We start from the raw sequence: 25,246 nt of genomic DNA on the forward strand, positions 1-25,246 counted from the left end.
CAAAACCAATTTTGTTTTCTGCTCCGAGACGCTGAAGCTCAAAAAAATGCTAATAGCCTAAAGTAGTGTGAATGGACACATAGGAGAACAGTATTTAGCTTCTAGGAGCAGAAAAAAATATGCTGATAATAGCTTCTAGGCGCTTAAAAAAATGCTAGTGTGTATGGAGCCTTAAGCATTTTGCCAAGGCACCCCTCAAGAAACCTGAAGGCACCCCAGGGTGCCTGGTCACCCTGGTTGAAAAAGGCTGTTTTAGATCTTCACAGCTTTAACATACTGAGGAAGAGTGGTTAGATACATGTCTGTTTTTTTTAAACTTTCCTATAAAGAGCATTTTCATATAACAGTCAGGGCAGTGGTTGTTGTCTCTCTGCAGAATACATTAGGGTTACATTATTTGGTCACATACGTACAGTAGATGTCTTTAAGCAGCTGTTCAGACACAAATGCTGAAAGGCTGACGCAAGCAGCATGGAAGGAAGAAACACACATGGCCCTTGTAAAATTGGTTGGTGGTTCCTGTTATGTGCCATGCATTGGAATAAACATCTGGATGCTGTAAACTGAATACATTCAATAATGGACTATCCATGCAAATGACATACCGGCCAAAACAATTTATTTAAATTTAAAGAGAGCAGCGAAGAGACCTTCTAGGTTTTTTTTTCCATCTGTGTCACTTTTATCCCCAGTTCACACTGCTGTGACTTTGCAAGCGACTTGCGACACAAAGTCACATGACAATTGAAAACCCATTTATTTAAATTGCAGCCGTTACAATCAATGTGACTCAAGTCGCAGCAACTGTTAAAAAGGTTCCTGCACTACTTTCATGTGCCATGGACTCCTCAAGTCGCATGAAAGTCGTAAGCAAGTTACCCTGCACAGTTGCACTGGAAATTGGACGGTAATGGGGTTGCAGCAGTGTGAACCGAGCCTTAGGGAAAATGTCACGAAGGGCAGGAGGGTAATGGAAATCTCTCTAAAGAGGACACAGACAAATCAAATTGTAAGAAGAATGGGGAAGTTAGAAGTTCTAGCAATCATCTTATTGCTGCCTGTACATCCCTGAGTTGGTGAAAAATGTTCCTATAATTCCATTTCTTGTACAAGAAATAAGGAACATTTTCTCAATGGAAACTAGAACCTTATACAAATTTTAACTCTTCTCTATTTTGTCCAAAACAAATAAGAAAAATATTTGATAACGTTAAGCTTTAAATACTGAATTGTGTCAAATGTATACAAAATGTGTTCAAAATAGCATATATACCATATATATAAATTGATATATTTTACGTACCATAATATTCCCAGTTGGAAACAGGAGCTACCGCGATGCCACATTTAAAAAGGCCTGTCCCTTCACCAAGCACCATAGATGTTACATAGCCTCCATAAGACTGGAAAACATTAATAGGATTACAACACATATATTTTTAGCTAGAATAATAATAACATATACTCAGAAGATGAGCATGATGTGATTGTGTTGGCCTAGTGGTCTAGATTTATTCAGGGATGTTATCTTTGTGTGTTTTTCTTGTTGCCAATAATGTGTAGCCTACAGAGAGACGTAGAGGACCTGCACTGCAGACATCTCCAGCACCTCCTCATCAGGGGAAAACACAAGTGACTAGACAAGATCCATTACCTGTCCATTTTCTATGTCCCTCAAAAAGCCTTGGCTGATGGTGTCTTTGAGCACCTTACAGAGATTGAATCATTAATTGATCTGTCTGAAATTTGCTGGAATGGGCAACTGTCATCTCAGGTCTAAGCAGGATCAAATGATTGGCAGAGTGGCAGAGGCAAAGAGATTGTTTTCCCTATACAGTATATATTATTGATCACACATTTTTTATATCATCAGTGGGAATATTTATTCCACATAAAGTTAATATATCCCAATACTGTAATCCAAGTCATGACCAGAAAAAAAAGTAAATGTTTTGTGTAAAAGAGGTTTTGTTGCCTACAGCCTAAACCTGTGTTTATGTGTACATTTACACATCATAGCTCCTGTCTTCCTGTTCTTTCTCCCAAGCACCTCTCCCACTGCCAAATCCAGTATGGAAACCCTTCCCAGTCACCAGATTGGAACACAGGAACGAAGAACAGACTCCTCCCCATTCACCTCATCAAGGAGCATTCAAACTTGAGTAAACTCTATAGCAGTGGTCTCTAAACTGTGACCCTAGGGCCAGATGTGGCCTTTTGCTTGCTTTTATCTGGTCCTTGCGGAATTATTCCTGCCACTGACACCAACAATGGGGCACTCCTGCTACTGACACCAGCAATGGGGCACTATTCCTCCCACTGACACCAACTATTTCTCCCCCAATATCAATGAACAGACATTGTTTACTCCCACTGGACACAATCTGCCCCCCCTAAAGTCTGAAGGACAGTAAACTGACCCTTTCTTTAGAAAGTTTGAAGACCCCTGCTCTAGTTACTATATTTTTATTATTATACAGGATTGATAGCGGTAACAGTTTGCTCAGCGCTTTACAATATAAAGGGAGACAATACAGCAACGATACAGTTCAATACAAGAGGGTTAGGAGGGCCCTGCTCCTTGGAGCTTACAATCTAAGAGAGAGGGGCTGGTGGGGCTGGTGGTACAAAAGGTAATAACTGTGGGTGATGAAATGATAGGAGAAATAGAAGATTCGGTTATTAGCTGAAGGCAGGATATGCTTCCCTGAAGAGATAGGTTTTCAGAGATTGCCTAAAAGTGGGCAGAGAAGGCGATAATTGGATAGATTAGGGTAGAGAGTTACAGAGGATGGGGGAGGCTCTGGAGAAGTCCTGGAGACGAGCATGGGAGAAGGAGACAATGGAGCCAGAGAGCAAGAGGTCATGGGAGGAGTGGAAAGGACGATTTGGGTGATATTTAGAGACAAGATTGTTGATGTAATTTGGGGCAGAGTTATAAATGGCTTTATATGCTATTGTTAATGTTTTGAATTTTATTCGTTGGGCAATGGGAAGTCAGTGGAGGGATTGGCAGAGAGAGGTGACAGATATGGAACGGTTGGTAAGGTGAATGAGCCTGGCAGCAGCATTCAAGATAGACAGCCCTTTTAAGATAATTGTGTTGCCTTAAAGTGTATCCATGATTAAAACGTAAAGTCATCTGTTCATAGGAGTAAGCTAGAAACAATTGTATTTCAATTATTTCTAGCCAACGCCTATTAATCTGAACATTTTAGAAGTTTGTAGTCCTACTTTGTGAAGATCCCCACACATTTGCTTCCTTGAATACTGTGACATTTTTATTATTATTATACAGGATTTATATAGCGCCAATAGTTTGCTCAGCGCTTTACAATATAACGGGAGGCAATACAGCAACAATATAGTTCAATACAAGAGGGGTAGGAGGGCCCTGCTCCTCGGAGTTTACAATCTAGGAGGGAGGGGCTAGTGGTAGAAAAGGTAGTAACTGTGGGGGATGGACTGATAGGAAGAGTAGAAGATTCCATTATTATCTGACGGCAGGATAGGCTTCCCTGAAGAGATAGGTTTTCAGAGATCGCCTAAAAGTGAGCAGAGTAGGCGATAGTCTGATAAATTGGGGTAGAGAATTCCAGAGGATGGGGGAAGCTCTGGAGAAGTCCTGGAGACGAGCATGGGAGGAGGAGACAAGGGAGCTAGAGAGCAGGAGATCGTGCGAGGAGCGGGGAGGACAGTTTGGGTGATATTTAGAGACAAGATCGGTGATGTAATTTGGAGCAGAGTTATAAATGGCTTTATACATTATTGTTAATGTTTTGAATTGTATCCGTTGGGCAATGGGAAGCCAGTGGAGGGATTGGCAGAGAGGTGTGGTAGATACAGAACCGTTAGTAAGGTGGACAAGTCTGGCGGCAGCAGTATTCATGATAGACTGAAAAGGGGATAGCCTGTGATTAGGTAGGCCAATGAGGAGGGAGTTGCAATAGTCAAGGCAACAGGTAAGAAGGGAGTGAATAAGCTGCTTAGTGGCTTTGGTGGTTATATGGATGTATCTTGGAGATGTTACAGAGGTGAAGTCTACAAGATTTAGACAGTGATTGGATTTGGGGCTGAAAGGACAGATGGGAATCCAGGATTACACCTAGTACCCTGGCATGAGGGGAGGGACTGATGGTTGTATTATTGATCTTGATGGAGACATCTGGGGAGGGGGCACAGGCTGGAGGGAATACTAAGAGCTCAGTTTTAGAAAGATTTAGTTTAAGGAAGTGGAGTGACATCCATGCTGATATGTCACTTAGTAGGTTAGTAATGCATGAGGAGAATGAAGGGGTGAGGTGAGGGGTAAAAAGATAAAATTGTCATCAGCATAGAGCTGGTACTTGAAGCCATGGGAGTTTATCAAGTGACCAAAGGAGGAAGTGTAGATGGAGAAGAGAAGGGGTCCAAGGACAGAACCTTGAGGGACCCCTACAGAAAGAAGAAGTGGAGAGGAGGAGACAGAGTTATAGGTAACACTGAAGGAGCTCTGCGATAGGTAGGAGGAGAACCAGGAGAGAGCAGAGTCTCGGAGGCCAAGAGAGTGGAGTTTTTTGAGGAGGAAGGGATGTTCAACAGTATTAAAAGCCGCAGAGAGGTCAAATGGTAAGTGTATGGTGTAGTGGCCATTGGTTTTAGCAGTTAGTAAATCATTGGTGTGATAGAGTGTTAGTAGGGCAGTTTCAGTGGAGTGTAGTCAGTTAGTAAAAGATCAAGAAGGTTGTTGTCAGTGAGGTATGAGCTCAGGTGATTGTAGACTAAGCATTCTAAGAGTTTAGAGGTAAAACGGGAGCAGAACTACACTGCATCTGAGGAACACAGTCCAAAAAACCAATTCATTTTTAATATTCAAAGCAAATTCACCCATCCCTCAATGTCTCTATGCTTTATTTTGCTGAGATATCACTTTGGAAAACACCTCTCTAGCATGTCTGCATGTGTCCATCTTAACCATCTGCCTACTGGGCATTTTTACCCCCTTCTTGCACAGACCAATTTTCAGCTTTGAGCACTCTCATACTTTGAATGACAATTGCGCAGTCATGCAACACTGTACCCAAGCTAATTTTTTTGCATTTTTTTTTAGATAAATAGAGCTTTCTTTTGTTGGTATTTACTCACCCCTGGGATTTTTATTTTTTGCTAAACAAAAAAAGACCAAAAATTTTGAAAAAAAAAAGTTTTTCTTAGTTTCTGTTAAAAATTTTGTAAATAAGTAATTTTTCTCCTTCACTGATGGGCACTGATAGGCTGTACTGATATGTGGCACTGATGAGGTGGCACTGATAGATGGCACTGATGGGCAGCACTGATGGGTACTGTTAGGTGGCACTGATGAGCACAGATATGCAGCACTGATGAGCACTGCGAGGTGGCATTGATGAGCACTGTTAGGCAGCATTGATGGACAGCACTGATGGGCAGTAATGATGGGCACGGATTCAACTGATGGACACTGATTCAGCTGGTGGGCACTGATTGTCACTGATAAGGCTGAAGGGCACTGATGGTCACTAAATTTAACTGATGGGCACTGATTGCCAGCAACCATGGGCACTGATGGGCACTATTGGCAGCACTGATGAGGCTACACTGAGCACTGATGGTCAGTGACCTGATGATCAGTGTAGATGTGTCCCTTCAAAATGCCGCTTAGCTGGTCTGTCAGCATAGGGGAGGACCGCCGATAACCAGCATTTCCTGTTTACCCTGTGATAAGATGTGATTGGACACAGCTTGTCACATGGTAAAAGTGGCTGTGATTGGCCAATTCCTTAGTCCTGTGATCAGCTGACTCTGAAGGACACAGCAATCACAGATTACGTGCAGTGCGTGCCCCAGGGGGCGGTCCTAGAGAACATCCATGGATGCCCTCTCAGAACTAGCTGACCGTGCTGTAGCCGTCTTTTGGTGCGGTCAGGAACTGGTAAAGCAGCGGTCTCCAAACATTGAAAACAAAGGGCCAAATTACTGCCCCTCAAATATTAGAAGGGTAAAACTGTGGCCAGTGGGAGTAGAAAATGGCATCTGCGGGAGTAAACAATGCCATGGGCTTGGTGGTCAGTGGGAGTAAAAAAAATTACATTATTGGTGTCAGTGGGAGGAATAGTGCCCCGTAATTGGTGTCCGTGCGAGAATTAGTTCCCCATTTCTAGTGTCAGAGGAAAAAAATAGCACCCCATTGTTGGTGTCAGGAGGAGGAATAATGCCCCATCATTGGTGGCAGTGGTGGGGAATAGTACCCTGTCTTTGGTGTCAGTGGAAGGAATAGTGCCCCAAGGGTCGGATTAAGGCAAACAATGGGCCACAGTTTGGAGACCCCTGAACTTGAGTAAAAGCAGATGATTCATGTAGAATTTACTTCCTGGAATCCATATGCCCATAGCTCAGGCATGCAGGCAGGAGGGTGTGCTTAGCTGAGGAAACCCCGTCTCCCCTCTTGAACACTCCTGGGATGTATGACGTGTGTTGCCTAGGCATGGAAACCAGGACGTAACTGAAGAAATGTAAAAATAAATGAAAACAAGTAAATATAACATACCTTCCTATCTATTTACTAATGCTAGCAGCATAAGGATTAAAAATTGTCAATGTCGACTGAGAATATGAAGTTCTGCTTTAATTCAGAGACTGAGAAATCATGCAAATCTTCTGCTGTCTTATTAGTGAAGCTGCATATCTAAGACAAGGATTCAGTGGCTTTAGCAGCAAACTGTCTTAGTGCTTCTGGTGTTCTGAAAAAGCAATTTCCCTACAGACAACCTCTGTAAATTCACTTTTACATAGAACTCAAAGCCAGTCTTGAATGCAGGGAAGCCAAACAAGTGCCAAAGGGCTCTAGAGAATTAATGGAGCAGAGATTAACAATGTTTTACTTGGTTTACAGCTGGCCATACAGTGCATGGCAATAAATCACTGGACTTTGATCCAGGCAATAGAGGCTTTATAAGCTGTAGGAATGTGGTCATCACTTAACATTATTTGTCAAAAATGTTCTATCTGGACACAAATAAAAGGATGGAAGAAGCGCAAATCAACAAGGGATGATCTGATATTGTAGTTATACAGGCGAACTGATTTAGCAACAGAAAGTTATTGAAACACACGTATAAAGGAAAACAATCGATTCAATGGGGTTGGAAATGTGGTATATTTGAAGCTCACGTACAACTTTCTGACAGATCTGATATTCTCTGTCAGGAGAGTGGAACTGATAATGAGGAAATATGCAATGAGCTATTTTATTTAAATGCACCACATAACAATCTCATGCAGTTTGGAACAGCTCTCTCTTAGAGGAAAAACTCAGTATTTGTGGTTCCCATGACTGTAAGGCTCTAAACACAGTGACAATGCTTATTCCTAGCTTGTAATATTTCGTCTGAAGCACATGAGCATTTTCTAAACATTTCACAAGCAGCTTTCATTTAATCCTTATAGCACCCTTTGGCTCCAGTCTGGAAGTGCTATATGCAAATCTTAAAGAATATGTTACCCCAGCATTTCACATTCCTAATAGCTGTCTGTTGTACTATGTACTTGTGTTAAAATGTATCATTTTCTTTTTGTGTTGCTTCCTTTGTGTGAAATACCTGGTGTTCCTGCCAGTCCCCCTGTTTTCCTATTTCAAACTGACCATACTAGGCATGAGAGCACATCCATCCCAGCATGGTCAGCTTTCTGGCTGAGCTGGGAGCACAGCCTGCCTGTCCTCCAATGTTCAGACCTGTACTGACACGCACCCCAAGATAGCTAGCTATGCGCTGGGAAGATCAATGACCTGCTGTTTCTCCACCCCACCTCTCTAAGCCCCTTATGCAGTTGAGAACAGAGATTATGTGATCACTTATAAAAAGAAATCCACAGTTCACTACTGTAGCCCCTATGTATTCCTTTGGGGGCTCACATAGGCTAAAAAGACCACAGTAGCTCAATTCATCACCAATCGTAAATCATAATAATTAGGATTTCCAGCAGAAGTCTACATTTAGGATGAAGTTCAGGATTATTCATTCCTTGCACCCATATCTCCCTCTTCCCATGTACTACTGTATTAAAAAATTTTTAAATCACTTAGCGACTTGGAGGAACTATCTCTGCGGTGCCTTATGTAAAATCCCTTTGGGCATAGCCATCTCACAGGATCGCTGTTACATAAACTGACTAGTAAAGGGTGTTCACGGCAAAGATCAGAGGACCATATGCCACCTATGAATTACAACTGAAGTTTCATGACCGGTCACTGGCCAAGGGGAGAGAGCAGCAGTGACCAGGTCCTTCTGCTTTCGTAAAAGCAACTTTCATTCTGGATTGCACTGCAAATTAGGCAAGATTGACAAAACTAATGAAAGATTGATGTAAGCAGTGTGAAAACAGTTTTATTATTATTATTATTATTATTATACAGTATTTATAAAGCGCCAATAGTTCGCTCAGCGCTGTACATTACAAATATGACAAATAATTTTGACCAGAGTTCAGGTTTAATGGGAGTGCAAAATTTATCTTTGAAGTACATTTTTCAACATAAAACACCACCATAGTAACTAATTGTAATGCCAGCCCTCCTATATGCTTGCACATAGCTTTCATTAATTAAGGTGTGCATGGAACAAAAGAGTGTGAAGGACTGTCTTGCCCTTTATTATTACAGGTACTTATATAGTGTTGTCAATTTACGCAGCACTGTACATATATATTGAACATTCACATCAGACTCTAACCCTCAAGGGGTGTACAATCTAAAGTCCCTAACCTACATTCATATATACACATACTAGGTCCAATTTAGAAAGAATCCAATTAACCTACCAGCATGTCTTTGGAGTGTGGGAGGAAACTGGAATACCTGGAGGAAACCCACGCAGGCACAGGAAGAACATGCAAGTGGGTTTCCTCCAGGTGGTGCTGTGGCTGGGATTTGAACCGGCGACGGAAGTACTGTCAGGTGGAAGTACTAACCATTTAGCCAGTGTGCTGCCCTTTCCCACCTCCTTCAACTCTCTTTCGAATGCTATCCACCAACTTGATGATCTAACAGAAAATTACAAGAAGCGAGAGCAAATGAGCCAGTCTTGACTTTCTGTGCAAAAGCTCAGATTTGCTGGTCAGAACATTCCAAGTTTCAATAAGCCTTATCGTTCAAGAAGTAATCCATACATATTCAGTGTCAAAGAATAAAAAACAAATTTGGAATTGTTACATGGTACTTATTTGGTTTTAGGGTCATTGGTCTTTATTTCTGATTATTTAAAAAAAATAGCAGATATCATTAAGTTATGTATCTGTCATATAAAGAGAAAACCAAACCGCTGGGCGCTGGCGTCCATAAATAAAATTGTAGCCAATATCAAATGAAGATCAACATCACTTCAGCTCAAAATAGAACATTTTGAGTATTGTGCAAAAGAAACTAAAACTAACAATAGAGTGCTAATGATGACAGACCATAGAGAGGTGGTAATAATGCAGTCAATGATTGAATACCTTTATCAATTCTTGTTGAAACAACAATCAGTATTCCATATCAAAAACAGTTTATGGTACCAGATATAAAATCCATAAAAGATCAAAATGATATGTAAATTTTAAATTTCATATATTGGTGTTGTATAATATAGCCCATGACCATGCAGGTGGCAGAAAACAAATACTGACTTACTGTGATGAGACCTGGTTGTAAAAAGGCATCAGCATTGCAGCTGATGGATGGAAGAATGCTATAGGTGGCTGCTTGTGTTGCCTGAGGGTCACTGGTATGCAGGAGAAGACAGGCATCACAATGGATTGGAGGGTCCCTCCGCGATGTGCCAGGACTCACGCACCGGAAGGGACGTGTTGGAGCACCTCAGATGGAACGCAGGGGAGCCAGAAACAAAGCCACTGGTCTTCAAGGGGACCAGGAACACTACACCAACTAGCTGAACTCTCCTTAAGAGAATTGATTAGTACAATTGATTAAGGTATTCAATTATTGGTTGCATTAGCACCTCTCTATGGACTGTCATCATTAGCGCTCTATTGTTAGTTTCAGTTATGTATCTGTCATGCAGGGGTGGACTGACAACTCATGGGGCCCCCGGACAATAGGGGATCATAAGGCCCATGTATCCTTGCCCAAACTCAAAAAAGCCTATGAAAAAGGTACCAGGGGCATCTCATGGGGCCCCCTACTGACCCTGGGCCCTCGGGCAGTGCCCGAGTTTCCAAATAGTCAGTCTGCCCCTGCTGTCATGCATGCTAATTATGGTTCCTATTCATAAAATGTAATCAACACCAATTCAAGAGAATTACCCAGAAATTTGGGAGATTACTTTAAACAGTATCTCATTTTTTTCTGTTGCCAATATTTCTTTTTGTATCTAGAAGGTTGCAATGTCATTAGTTGACCGAATATTCTTGAAATATACTTTGAATCTTTATCAAATCTTCCCCAAATTGTCTTATGTGCGACCAGCCTTCATCATCATGTAGATAATGCGAAGAAAGAGAACAAAGGCTTGAAAGAATTCTCAATGCTATGAGTATATATCAGTCCAAAGTGCATCAAATGAGGGCAATTACATGACAAACTAGAATAAATAGACAGATAACAGTTGAGAAAACTAAGAACTTTGACTATTTTTTTTTTCAAAGTCAAACAACTTTCAAACTTAAAAGGAAAAAGCCGCCTACTCCAGATTTTTAAGCCATTATATGTTTTTATCATTCTACCTTGTGCAAGGCAGACCTAATCTCGGGGAATAAATAAAACAAATAGAGGCTTAAAGAGTAGAGAGGATTCTCCTTTTTCATTTCTGGGCTGTTGTGAGGTGCACACAAGCTTTGTGGAACAGGACACTTGGCACTATGGTGTGTTGTAGCTATATATGTGCAGTGAACCAATAGGTTTCTTGTAGGTTTTCAGCTTTAATTGTTTTTATTTAGCAGAAAAATGCTTATCCATGTAGCCATATCTACCAAATCTGAAAAAATATACACTGAAGACATTTTTTTTGTATTATTATTATGGCTTTTAAATGTTATTATATCTTCAGATGATAATACACTCTATGGACAAAAGGTTGTGAACACCTGCCTGTCAAGCTTACACTATATGAATTTGTTGGACATCCTATTACACTATGCTTTTGGGTAAGGCTTTCCAGCTGACTTGTGCACAGATGTGCTGTCATATTGGAAAGAAAAAGCCTTCCTCTCACAATATGGTAAATGTGATGGTCATCTGTCCACAAACCTTTGACTAAATTGTGCCAGAAATCCCAACAATTTAAATCTCTCTCATTTAATTCAGTACTGAAAATACCTAATTGAATATTCTCCTTTTTTTAGGGCAAGAGGTAGTAATGTCTTTTGTTGCCCACAACAACCAATTAGTGGTTGATTCCCAGTGAATTACAGGAAATCTAAATAAACAATGTGATTAAGGGACACTTTTGAATTTTGAAAATATAGGGTCATTTACTTCATTTTAATCAGCCAGTCAAGCTGAGATAGGGTTAAATATTATCAGCTCAGATTTGGAAAGACTGAAGAACTGGGATGTTGAAGTCGCAAGAATGAAGAGAGAAGAGAAAATAGGGTAGCCAGGCAGACAAGTTGTCAAGAAAGCTTGATACTGCCCCAGGAGGCCAAAAGACCACAGTAGTCCTCAGAGAAACTGCAGGAGAGATTTGATTATAGTGAGCTTCAAAAGAGCAGAGGGACAAAGAGGAAGGTGAGAGAAGAACTTAAAAGGTGTTTTGTGGGGATAAAAAGATTCCAACTCTACCTTCCCTTCATCCACTGGGTCTGGGTGAGTGAGTCAAGTGAAAGCCACCATGCGAGAGGGCAGCTGGAGAGGCACAGTGAGATTCTTGAAGCCAGGTTTCAGTAACAGAAAGTAGATTACAAGATCTGGAGATAAGGTCATGGACAGAGGTGAGCTTGTTACAGACTAAGTGGGGGCATCAAAGGGCACATAAGAAAGGGAGGCCACTTCTAGGAAGAAGGGGAATATAAATTAGTGTGTTTATATTAAATGAAAATTAGTTTGCGCTACAGCAATTGTTCAATTGTTCAAGCTACAGGCACATTCAGTGTGTGTTGATCAAATATTGTGTATTCAATGGTGCTCAGCTATAACTGTAAGTCAAATGACAATACAAATATACAGAATACTAATATATATAACATAGAAATAACACAACTGTGTATGTGGATCCAGATGCAATGTGAATAGATAAAAATAATCCCACAAATCACAAACAAATAATATCCATGAATTACAGTCCCACTGTCTAAAGTAATTTATTTAAAATATACAGTATATGCACTCACATGAATTAATAGAATTACAAGCTCATTAAAGTACTGAGCTGCCACATCCCCCCAGGTCTCTGTTTAGTATACAGCCAAGTAGCACCAAGGGAAAGGAAAAGGATAGCAGAAGCTGGAAAAGCATAAAGTACAACACTCTCTCCTGAGTCCAGGTACTATAGCTATGCCCTACATGATTTGTCTCATCAACATTATCAGGGACGTTATATCCCCAGAAGCTTGGAGGAGCAGTACGGTGAGGAGATCATATGGGAGTGAGAAATACAGAAATATATTGAATGTCACAAAATAATAAAATAAATACTAAAGTATATGATTCTGGTTATTCTTCAATTGGACCCAAAATGCATTTTTCTATATTTGATAGATTGGAACAATGCTCATTCTACAACTGGGTCTTTACTGCCACTCAGGACACTGGAGGGAAACACCATACTATCCCAGAACAGAACTGTTCAGACCAAGATTGGCCTTTCACACACTCTATTGCTCTCACCAACCTAAGATTACTATATAGAAGAATCTACCAGAGGGCAGTTGATAATTCTCCATAAGAATACTTGGATAAATCTCCTAGAAAGGTGACAACATTGGCCTAGCTAAAATAGCTAAAAAGCTGTCACATAAGCAAGGATTTCTCTGCCTAGGTGTCATAAAGTAGGAAAAACCTGGTCTTACAAAAAAGTTAAAACAATAATACACACCAAATGGTATAATTTCCTAGATTGTAAGCTCCAAGGAGCAGGGCCCTCTAATCCCTCTTGTATTGAACTGTATTGTTACTGTACTGTCTCCTTCCAAAATGTAAAGTGCTGAGCAAACTGTTGGCGCTATATAAGTCCTGTATAATAATAATAATAATACATACCAGCGCTACTTCGAAACTGCCTTCAGAATGGCCCAGAGACCATCACTAATACATCATACTAATATTACCCAGCACATGATTGGAGAATATACACACATTGCCCCCTTTCCTCCACATGTGACAATGATCAGGACTCTGGATAGCATGATTACACATGGAGCACTGCGCTGATATGGGGTGGGGTGTTTCTATCTATCACAAAGAAAGCAAAGGCTTTTTAGGTCAGATCTGAGGTGTTCTTGGGGCGAATCCTGAATGTAGTTTTGAAGAGATTCTAGTATATACTGCCATCTTATGGTGCCTGCAGTTATGTCAGAATAATTTGTTAACTTTTTTTGTTGGTTATTTTTAACATGTTTGACCATTTGATCATTTCAATGGTTGCATAGCAGGCATCTACTCTAGGCCACTACCTAACTCTGACAACCCTCTAAGGTCACACCCTGCCTGAGTGGAAGGATATAAGGTACTGCCAATGACCAAACAGACAACTAATCTATTTAGTAATTTAACTTCCTGATTCAATATATTAAAGAGACCCTGTCACAAATTTGAAAATGTTTAGGTAAAAGCAAAAAAAAAATTAAGTATTCTAAAAGCTTACATGCAATGTTTTTCCTTTCCATAAATTATTTTTATTTACTTGCAATGTAGTTCAGAACGTGTTAGAAAATGTGACTACTCTAAGAAGAATCAATTTTCCAGCACAACCCTCTCCCTTCTTGCACATCATGGTCCTTTTCTCCTTTTACTGTCTGTGCTGGCCCAACTTTTCCACCCTAACCAGGCAACCTGGTCAGATCATTTTTTAATATTGTTAGTGGATCTAAATACAAACCTTAACATACTGCCATATGCTATGTGTCTTATCACACTAAGCCAGAATCGTCAGCTCAGGCCTCCATACATACAATGACTACACAGATCTGCAGACAGTCAGCCTTATGGAGTATGGGGAAGTTGAAAGGTCTCTTCCATACTTCCATACTGCTCCCGTACTGCTGGTCCCCATAGTTAATGTATAGCTGTTATGGTGATAGTTCTGCTAATGCAGGCAATGTTTGAACAAGAAGATGCTGCTTATAGGTTCATCAAAAGACACAAAAAAATTGCAACTCGCCTCCACGGCGAAAAAAACAGATTTAGTGCGCAAATGACGCAAAGCATTCAAATATACTGCTATGCAATGATGTGTGCACATAAAATAATGACCAGTCTATAGGAAATTATCAGTATGTACATTAAAGCATATATGTTATGTAGCACAACTGAATCATTAACAGGCCAGCATAAAAACATTAAAGCATATTTCATGTCTGAACTCACATCCTGCCTAGTCAATCAAGACAGAAAAGTAAATAGCATTATAGAGACCTATACACTGACACCCAGCAACAACAGGCATGGCAGAGCATTATGGGTAACCTAGCCTGGGACTAAATCCAGTTTCCTGCAGCTTCTCAATTTAGAAAAATATGGATGACCAACTTAGCGGAATCCTGAGATTATCAGTATTTGTAGTAGACACTAAACAAATAATTTGTATTGAAAGGGACATTTCTCTGCATGAGCTCTTAATGGGTGCACTATAAAAGCTGTGATGGAAATAAAACACCGAAGCCATATACAACTGATGGTCAATCAGATTAATATTAAAACCTTTCTATAAACATCAGGCATTTCACTAGATAGCGCATATTGACACAGCTAATCTTAAGCAATAAAATGCCTTCAAGTATCATAATTAATACTTATTGCTCAACCAGTACTGATGTTCATGGAACTAAATGTATTTCTTATCTTTTATGGAATGATTATGTATGTATATGTTTACATATGGTGTTATGGATGAGGGCATTTACTTGCATGTTAAATAAAAGTGATGATTCAGACCACCAAAAAAGATTATAATTAAAGATGAAGCTGATAAGCTCCTTATTATCATTGATATGCCAAAAGTGAGATCTCCCTGCTCTCTTTTTCTTCTACATGGGAGTTCCTGCTAAAGTTGGGAGTCCCAGACCCTCATTCTGCATTATTCATAATATTTAGTCAATAAAAACCCAATATAGGAGGAAATAGGAGGAAATAAAACTCTCACTGACAGGTGGCTGAAATTTCCAGCAACTACCAAAAATTTAAATTTCTGATTTAGATCAAATGGTTCTTTTAGCATCTGCTAATGCTTTCTAAATTCCTGCAATCAGAATGGAATGGATTTTCACATTCCTGTTGTGATCAGCATGAATTTGTAACTAAACTAGGTTTGATGGAGGGACTGATGACCAAAGAAAGATACAAAAAGTGTAAAAGGGAGCCTTACCTTAAAAAAGGAAGGCAGTCAGCTAGGTAGGGAGAAGCTGCGAGGGTTCTAGAGAGCTGTGATTTGGGATTACCCACTTAAGGCTGATCATTCATCATAGCAGATGAATAGGTAAGGGGTCTTTGGCAACTGGAAAATCAGCAGGGTAATTTTAGTAAAGGGGGGTACATCTGATGGTTTGGAGTCCTCTAAAGTTGGTGATTGCCAGTTCCAAAAGAGACAGGACAGGCTAGTTTTCAGTAAGAGATCCTCAAGTCAGTATGGTTTTGCCAAACACCAATTTTGGAGCAAAGAACTACATCCTTGTTAATTATTGTTAAATTATATTTTCTTAAGTTATTTGTAATATAAGTTAAGGGGTATGGTTTGAAGCACTCTAGTGTTGGTGACTGTCAGTTCCCAATGACACTGGCTTGGTTTTTAGTAACAGAGTTTCAAGCCAGTGTGGTTTGGCTAAGCACCAATATCGGTCCAATGGAAAAACAGAATGGTTGTGTATGTAATGACTAAGCGAGTGTTCATGTGAAACGCGTCTACTGCTACTCTGTCCTGTCTTGGAGTTGTCATGTTCTTATTATATTGCATGTAAAGGATTCCAATAAAGGATTTCATCTGCCACATTGCTGTTTGTGCGGCCAACCATTCTGTTTTTCCATTGTATCTGTGATCACGGATAGGGCCAGCACCTGCATGTCTGTGGAGGGGTTATGCAGATTCGGCCCTCACCTGGAGAGGATCTTTTGCTCTACCAATATTGGTCCAAAGACCCCCTTCCTGGTCAATTACTGTTAAATTATATTTTTTTAAGTTATTTCTCTTGGTAATTATTTAATAATTTTGTTTATTGCAATGGCTGCTGTGACCAATTAAACTCAATGTCATGCAGTCTAATGTTTTTAATAATGGAAAGAGTCGCTAACATATATTTCTTAAGCTGGTCAATCACTAATAGAATTTTTAACAATGAAAACCAGCGCAAACCCACATGATCAATTACATTACTCAGTGTAAAAAAAAACATTAATGTGCTAATAAAATTATATATAATAAATTATATATAAATTATGTTGATACAAAAATATATCTATAAAATTATGAGTCCAGTGAAAAAACAAAGTGACAAAAAATCAGAAAAATCCCAGAAAGTATATATATATAAATAATTAAAGTCCCGTGACAAAATTAATCAAATTAATTTATAATATATTTTCCATATGATTCTTCCGTGTTACGGATCCCTTCACCATCCACCAGTGCAGAAATCAACATTAACCGCACTCACCAGATAATGGTGAGTCACACGCCTTTCAGGATTGTTAAGGGCTCCTGGACCCCCTTTACTTTCTCTGAGACCTCCAAGTGCTGTTTCCTCTCATGTCTAGGTACCTCTTCTGCTTACTCCTCTCACCGAATCCCCCAAAGGAAAATCAGGAAGAAGAAAAGACCATAGCGTGATACCGCAGTAACTTCTCCTCAAATTAATCTCTCCAGACCACTCACATTCTTTTGCGGGATATAGCCCGCTTTTTATTCAAAACAACAGCGATTCTCTTCAAAATTGATCCACTTTTCATGTACACCGATTATATAAGGATTATATAAGGACCCCACAGTTTAGTGTGCAGCAGGATGGCAGACCTCAGCTACAGACTCTTCTCCTTAGACTAAGATGGCCCCTTGGAACGCACCGCTCGGCGTGCGCTCCACTCACCGGAAATGACGTCAGACGACGGACCAGGCAACCGGAAGTGCGTCAACGCGTTTCGCCCCACCCACAGGGCGTTATCAAGATCTTGATAACGCCCTGTGGGTGGGGCGAAACGCGTTGACGCACTTCCGGTTGCCTGGTCCGTCGTCTGACGTCATTTCCGGTGAGTGGAGCGCACGCCGAGCGGTGCGTTCCAAGGGGCCATCTTAGTCTAAGGAGAAGAGTCTGTAGCTGAGGTCTGCCATCCTGCTGCACACTAAACTGTGGGGTCCTTATATAATCCTTATATAATCGGTGTACATGAAAAGTGGATCAATTTTGAAGAGAATCGCTGTTGTTTTGAATAAAAAGCGGGCTATATCCCGCAAAAGAATGTGAGTGGTCTGGAGAGATTAATTTGAGGAGAAGTTACTGCGGTATCACGCTATGGTCTTTTCTTCTTCCTGATTTTCCTTTGGGGGATTCGGTGAGAGGAGTAAGCAGAAGAGGTACCTAGACATGAGAGGAAACAGCACTTGGAGGTCTCAGAGAAAGTAAAGGGGGTCCAGGAGCCCTTAACAATCCTGAAAGGCGTGTGACTCACCATTATCTGGTGAGTGCGGTTAATGTTGATTTCTGCACTGGTGGATGGTGAAGGGATCCGTAACACGGAAGAATCATATGGAAAATATATTATAAATTAATTTGATTAATTTTGTCACGGGACTTTAATTATTTATATATATATACTTTCTGGGATTTTTCTGATTTTTTGTCACTTTGTTTTTTCACTGGACTCATAATTTTATAGATATATTTTTGTATCAACATAATTTATATATAATTTATTATATATAATTTTATTAGCACATTAATGTTTTTTTTACACTGAGTAATGTAATTGATCATGTGGGTTTGCGCTGGTTTTCATTGTTAAAAGTTTTTGGTCTTTTGTACCTGTGCACAGCAGCATCTCACGGGGTTTTATATGGTAAATAGGAAGTCCTGAGCGCTGAGGTTTTGTTTTTTTTACTAATAGAATTTTGTTCAAAATTTTTCTTTTTAAGAATGTTTGTTTGATCTTCTATTTATTAGTGGTGTGAACGTGATGTACATTCTTGATCAAAGTGATGACAAATACTGAAGGAGCAGGATGGAAAATTTTTCTCGAATTAACAAATTTCCAAGATAAAAGTGTATGTGGTTTTCGTTTGTGAAATTACATTAATTCCAAAATCAGATGTTAAAACCAAACAAAATTTTGCTGTATTTTAGAACAACATTCTTCCAGTCTCTGAACGTACAAATAATGTTTTTACGAATGTTTGAAAATGTATTATTATATGACCAGCTTTAGTCAAGTATTGTATTCCGCAACAAGATAATCAATTTCCTATTTCAGTACTCCTTGTTTTTTGTTTATCATGTAAATCAGCTCACATTTTCACTAATTCTTTCATTTTCAAAATTAGAAAAATTGAGGACATTCATAGATACTACTGAATTGCAGATTTCTAGCTAGGAATAGCAAAACCTTATAAAATATGTGGGTTAAATTTGTTTTTACTGTAACTGCATTTTTGCCAAATCAGTTTCCATTTTTATGACAAAAAGGTTTATATTTGTCTGAAATACATATCTCTAAATACACTATGAATTTCAAAATCAGCGTAATTTATAATATTAGTGAGAATTCAGAGACACTATTTTAGTTGCCATTTGTAAGAAAAGAATTCTACTAAAGATTATAAATAATTACACCATGCATGGACCATACTTACCCAGCCCCATATGCCTATTCGATTTTCATCAATAAATCCCATTTCAATGAATTTTCTGAAATTATAAAGCCAATTATAGTCAATTGATTATTACTTAACAGTGGTATCATCCTCAGGGACTGTCTATAAATAAATGCACTCTTATTGAAATGATGGGATAATGACTTTTGTTGACATACTGTACATGTACCCTTCTGTGGATATTAAATGTATAGAATATACCTCCCATATTTTCAAGATTGTAAGTTTACAAAACTTTACCCAGCCTCTGATTGGACAGATAAGGATTCTAATATCACTCTCTTCTTCCTACTATATTCCTTGTGAGCACATGTACATGCAGCAGCACCTGATTGGCAGCTTGCCTTATTGTACAGGAGATAACATCAGGCTGATATCAAGACACAGCCCTGGCGCTTAAAAATATATTTGTTTTTTAATGAACAGACTGCCCTAAATAGTGTTTTTTTGCCTTGAGTTCAGCTTTAAATGTTTATGCATACATTCACATATGTTTACAGATCAGTTAGCATGTATTTCTTACAAAACCAGTTGATAACCATATATTCTTCCATATTCAATATTCTTCATAGAAGCCTAGTGCACAATAATGCAGGTATTACCTATTCGTGTGAATAAGGCCCCTTTCCCACAGGCTTGCCAATCAGTTCTAACTGTCTGTTTTTCAGGTGGACCTGAAAATGAGCTTCATGTAGGTCTATAGAGATCTGCTTACCTCCAAATCCATCCCAATTTGGAAAAAATAAAAAAACAAAACAGAAAAGGTCTGCATTCTTTTCAGCTTTTCTGGACCTAACCACTATGGATCAGAGGTAGCCTGACTTGCGTCCACTTACATCTGACTATTCATAGAGCCATCATGGTTCCGCAGATGTCCACTGTCAAAATGTGGACTGAACCTGAATTGAGACAGATGTCATGATATTGACATCTGTCCCGTTCCGCTCCAATTCAGCAGGGGACCTGTTCATGGTTCTCCTGCTGAACATAACTGACAAAGCCTGTGTGAAAAGGACCCAAGGCAATCTGGCAGTTCATATCTTTACTATAAGAAAAGACAAAAATATAATACAGCTCTAATAATATTAAAAACACAAAAAACTGTAACCTGAAAATACGATAGGTCCTCTTTCATGAGCAGGGCTGCTGTTAGAAGCCACGGGGCCCCATACAGCCATCCTGACAGCCCCCCTCCAAAAAAAACAAACTGCTTACTGGGTTTCAGTTATAATTAAACACAGTGAGTGATCAGGGTTGATCACTTATTGTGTTCATTCAGGAAAGAAATGGACTGGTCAATATGGCATGTTTATTGAACCCTTCCCCCACTCTTCATCCTGAAAATTCCTATTGTATGCTATCAGCTGTTGGTAAGAATGAGAGGAAGGAAGCCAGCAGCACTGTGTCTGTACATGGGGTGCCTGGGCAGCAGGGGAAAATGTATTGTGCACAGGGAGGGTAATGGGTTCCCGGGGGGGGGCAATTACTGGAACTGATCCCCTGTGTGTCTCTCTACAGCAGCTGAAATCCAGTGGGAAGGAAAGAAGAAGCTAGCTTTCAGCTGCTGTAGAAAGAGCCATACAGGTTTCCAGTAATTGCCCCCCCGCTGTGCCGATCACCCCCCCTGCCCACATCCGATTCACCCAGCTGCCTGGGCCCCATACAGGAGGACTGGAGGTTCCCCCTTATCCACAGCTCTGTACATGAGTCCCAGGAGGCTAGCCAAAACATCCATATAGGAATAGGAAAAACAGTGAGGTGATGCAAAAAACTATCAGTAGATGTCCTTCAGACTCCCTGAATGTTCAAAACATAGTCCAAGCTTGGAGAAAATGGTACAATTACAATTTGGTGCTCCAAATATTATCTTCACTGTGCACTCTGTAGCCACTTTGCTTGTTTGTTTAGGATTATAGTGGGCACTATGATATGCTTTACTTTCTCAGAGTCACACTGTATATAAGATCAAGGTGGTGATTTTAACCCTTCCATGACTGCAAGCTGTGTATGAGAAGGAGTGGTGAAGCTAAACCCTCTCTTAGCAACAAGTGTTTATAGACCTCCTGTAACCTAAGAGGTCTTTTTTCAAAGGTGAGCAGATTTGGAGGGTACAGTGTACAAGGTGAAGTTAATTTTCGGAGCATTGTTAGGATTAATCATGGAAGATTGTAACTGTTTTTGATTAATCATGGAGGATTGTACCATTTTCACCACGTTTGGACAATGTTTTGAAAATACTGGGCATTTTAAGGATATCTGCTGATAGTATTGTGTATTACATCACTATTTTTTCTGTATGGACATTTTGGCTAGTCTATTGAGATTTATAGAAGAGGACTGATCTTTTCACGTTACAAGGTTTTTGTGTTATTATTTTCATTAGTACTGCACTATATTTTTGTCTTTTCTTATTGTTGATGCTGGCTTGCACTGACTGTATTGTTTGTATTTATGAGCCATATCTTTACTATACCATGTTCTCTGTTCACTAGTCTGCAAATGTAGAATATCCTAAATTTAGAACTTTGGAATCTAAAAAAATCTAAAGCTACGGTCACCATGACACATTTGCTCAAAAAGCATAAACAGACTGCATATTTTTGGTATCCTGGAGCTGTGTAAAGCCACCTATAGATATATGAATAGGTGAAGGTGGCTGTATGCAGCTATTCTCTGCTATTATTTATTACAGGTACTTATATAGCACTGTCAACTTATGCAGTGCTTTACATATATATATATATATATATATATATATATATATATATATATATAGTACATTCACATCAATCCCTAACCCTCAAGGAGTGTACAATCTAAAGGTCCCTAATTCACATTCATACATACACATACTAGGACAGGATCTAGTTAACCTACCAGCATGTCTTTGGAGTGTGGGAGGAAACCAGAGTACCTGGAGGAAACCCATGCAGGCATAGAGAGAACATGCAAACTCCAGGCAGGTGGTGCTGTGGTTGAGATTTGAACCAGTGACCTAGTACTGCCAGGCAGAAGTGCTAACCATTTAGCTACTGTGCTGCCCACAACAGTGCCCGTGCACAGATGTAATGTCCCAAATGCAGGTAGTATGAGTTTGGGACAGTACTTCTTTGCACATGTACTACTTTAGGCAAATAGTGGTGCATAGCTGTGCACAGCTGCCTTCACCAGTTCATGTCTGTGGTGGGCACCAGGACATTCAGGGCATCAGAAATAAGCATTGTATTTACACTGCAAAGGAAAAATGCACCCATGTGCATGAAGCCTAATTGATGTAAAATTACAAAGGGCAGCACTCTGACATGTAGCTCATCAGCAAATGAAGAGAAGGTTGCATTATTTGAATTGTATGAGAGAGTAATATACACTTTATGTGCTGTACAATATACAGAAATATACTGCTTTGTAAATTTTGTATTATGTTACTTTCAATTAAATTCAGCCATCTTTCTGTTCCGTAAACTTCACATTCCAGCTCTGTAATCCATTCCTTTTAATTGTTTCCATGTGTTTTGTGTCATTTAGTAGGCCTAAAGGTTTAGTGTTTATTCCTTGAAGAGTAATTCTGTGTCCTCTGGGATCATTAACCACCAAGTGATGAAATCGGGGTTACTTTGTATGACGATACTGCTTGTTTGAGCAGACTGGCATGGCATCAGTTTCAATAGGAAACAATGCTCTATTCACGGATGCTAAGTTTGAAACAGATATGTTTTATTATCACAAGTGAAAACTGGATTTATTTAATACCTCGGATATGGTAATATGTAACATACCAGGTATCTGAGTGATTGCTAACATACACTGATAGAAAACACATTTTCTTATGCAGTGAGCCACATGAGTAAAAAAGTCTGAACAATGGCATTTTATACATTTTGACTTCATAAAACATATTTTAAAGCCGAAGTGTAGTCAAAACTTTTTTAAATAAAAAAAAAATCAACACAAGGGATGCTACTTACAGGCAATGCGAAGTGGCTCTTGTGCTGCTGGCTGAGATTTTAGTTCTTCTAATCCCATTCTACCCCTGAACTGGGGCACGGACTGACCATTTGGAGACTCGGGCACTGCCCGAAGGCCCGGGGTCAGTAGGGGGCCCCATGAGATGCCCCTGGTACCTTTTTCATAGGCTTTTTTGAGTTTGAGCAATGACATAGGGGCCCCATGATCCCCTATTGCTCGGGGGCCCCATGAGTTGTCAGTCCGCCCCTGCCCCTGAAGTCATAATCTGTTGATGCTGTGGGGGTTAATAGAGCCAAGAGACCTCATAGGCAATCATTAAGACTGCTGACTATGCCGGCCTTTTCCAACCCCCTCCTCCATTCATAGTATTGTAAATTTATGAGGGACAGTGACTAATAATCATTATTGCAATTATCAAGCTAACCAAATTTTCCTGTAGGAACTTGGTTCTCCAGAGAGATTAGAATTTATTGGATTCCAGAACAGATGGCAAAGTGCACTTGCAAATAATACAATGAACAGCAACCTTCAGAGTCCCATTCAAAGTATACCAGCAAGGCTCCTACTTTCCATTCATCATACATCTGAATCAGAGCCCCAGCATTTCAGGCTTCTGTGTGTGGATCTGAGGAGCAGTGTGATATGACCAGACCGGTATCCCCATACCAGTGAGGAACCACCAGTGTATTTCCAGGCAGTATCCATACAGGACCCCGGCTACATATGACCTTTACATGTGCATTAAGATTGCGCTTCTGGTAAGTGGGCAATCTACCTACTCCTTTGTAATGGGATATTGGATGACATCAGAGCTGTTTGAAGTTTTCCTCTGGACCACTCATCTCATTTGATACTGTTACATTGGACATTTATTGTTAGTCATTCACTTTAAAAGGACAGTTTATTTCTTTTATAGCGCTGCACTCTCCATTTTTTGTCGAATGTATAACTGATAGTCAGCACAGGCAGAGAGCACAGGAAGTTATCAGCTCACAAGATTTCCAGCAAAATCAACAGTTATTTTTATGAATTTATCAAACAGATATAACAAAAAGCTTTCACTGGAATAGTTAACGGATCAGAAAGGACTGAATAAGAGAAGCTCATTGTCAGAGTTTACATGTACACTTGCCATCCATCCTATAGCAGAAGTACTGATACAGGGCAGCACAGCTGCGCAAAATCACATATATACTGTATACGTGATTTGCATTTCCAGGTAGAGGGTGTGAGCCGCCCTACCCACACCACTATTGGCGGTTGGGGATGTCAATCACCATATCCTGGCCGGGAATCACACTCGGCGATCGTTGGAAAAGCTGACAGAGGAGAGACCTGTGTGTAAACAACACAGGTCTCTCTCCTGTCAGCATGGGCATGCTGCTTTGTATCTCCCTGCACAGCAGAGCAAAGTAGCATGTCTCCCAAGTAAAGCACAACACAGCACACAATGTAAAACACACACAGTTAACTCTTTGATCGCCTCAGATGTTAACCCTTTCCTGACCAGTGTCATTACAACAGTGTCAGTGCTTTTTTATTAGCACTTATCACTGTATTAGTGTCACTGGGGATGTCAGTGGCAGTTAGTCAGTACCCCCCAAGTGTCAGAATGCCCGCCATAGTCCCGCAGTCCCACTATAAGTTGCTAATCGCCGCCATTATTAGTATAAAAAAAAGAAATAAAAATTTCAGTATATATACCGCCATTTGTAAACGCTGCAATTTTCATGTAAACCAATTAATATACAATTATTGGGATTTTTTTTAGTGAAGACATGTAGCAGAATACATTTTGGCCTAAATTTATGAAGAAATTAAATTTGTTATATTTTTTATTGGATATGTTTCATAGCAAATAGTCAAAAATTTAGTTTTTTTTTTTCAAAATTGTCAGATTTTTTTGTTTATAGCGCAAAAAATAAAAAATGCAGAAGTGATCAAATACCACCAAAAGAAAGTTCTATTTGTGGAAAAACAATGACAAAAATTTCATTTATGTACAGAGTTGCATGACCGTGCAATTGTCAGTTAAAATTACTGCAGCACTGTATCGCAAAAAACAGCCTGGTCAGGAAGGAGGGTAAATCCTGTGGAGGGCAAAGGGTAAATAAACACACTGGCGGCTGCTCTTGGTACATAACACTGGAGTGAAAATAATCTCCTATAATTCTTACCATACACACAGCAATTTTTTGGAAACTTTCAACCACTTTTAAGCATCTTTTCCTCTTTATGTCATTTTACTGTGTAAACAGAAACTGTTAGTGGCAGGTTAC

The 25,246-nt window shown here is 39.7% G+C and overlaps 1 protein-coding gene across 1 annotated transcript in view; it reads right to left on the bottom strand.

Moving 5' to 3' along the window:
• LOC149470805 (prolyl endopeptidase FAP-like) overlaps positions 1–25,246 on the bottom strand; it is a 166,851-nt gene that overhangs the window by 28,628 nt on the left and 112,977 nt on the right. The window contains exons 21-22 of the mRNA XM_089660049.1: positions 18,981–19,035; positions 1,304–1,403 (exon numbers count right to left, since the gene is read on the bottom strand). Of these exons, the coding sequence (XP_089516175.1) occupies positions 1,304–1,403; positions 18,981–19,035 (155 nt within the window). The remainder of the gene's footprint in view (positions 1–1,303; positions 1,404–18,980; positions 19,036–25,246) is intronic.

The sequence above is a fragment of the Staurois parvus genome, unplaced genomic scaffold, assembly GCF_062004578.1.
Source record: "Staurois parvus isolate SC_StPar_1 unplaced genomic scaffold, SC_StPar_1.0 ptg000031l, whole genome shotgun sequence".
Classification (NCBI taxonomy): domain Eukaryota; kingdom Metazoa; phylum Chordata; class Amphibia; order Anura; family Ranidae; genus Staurois; species Staurois parvus.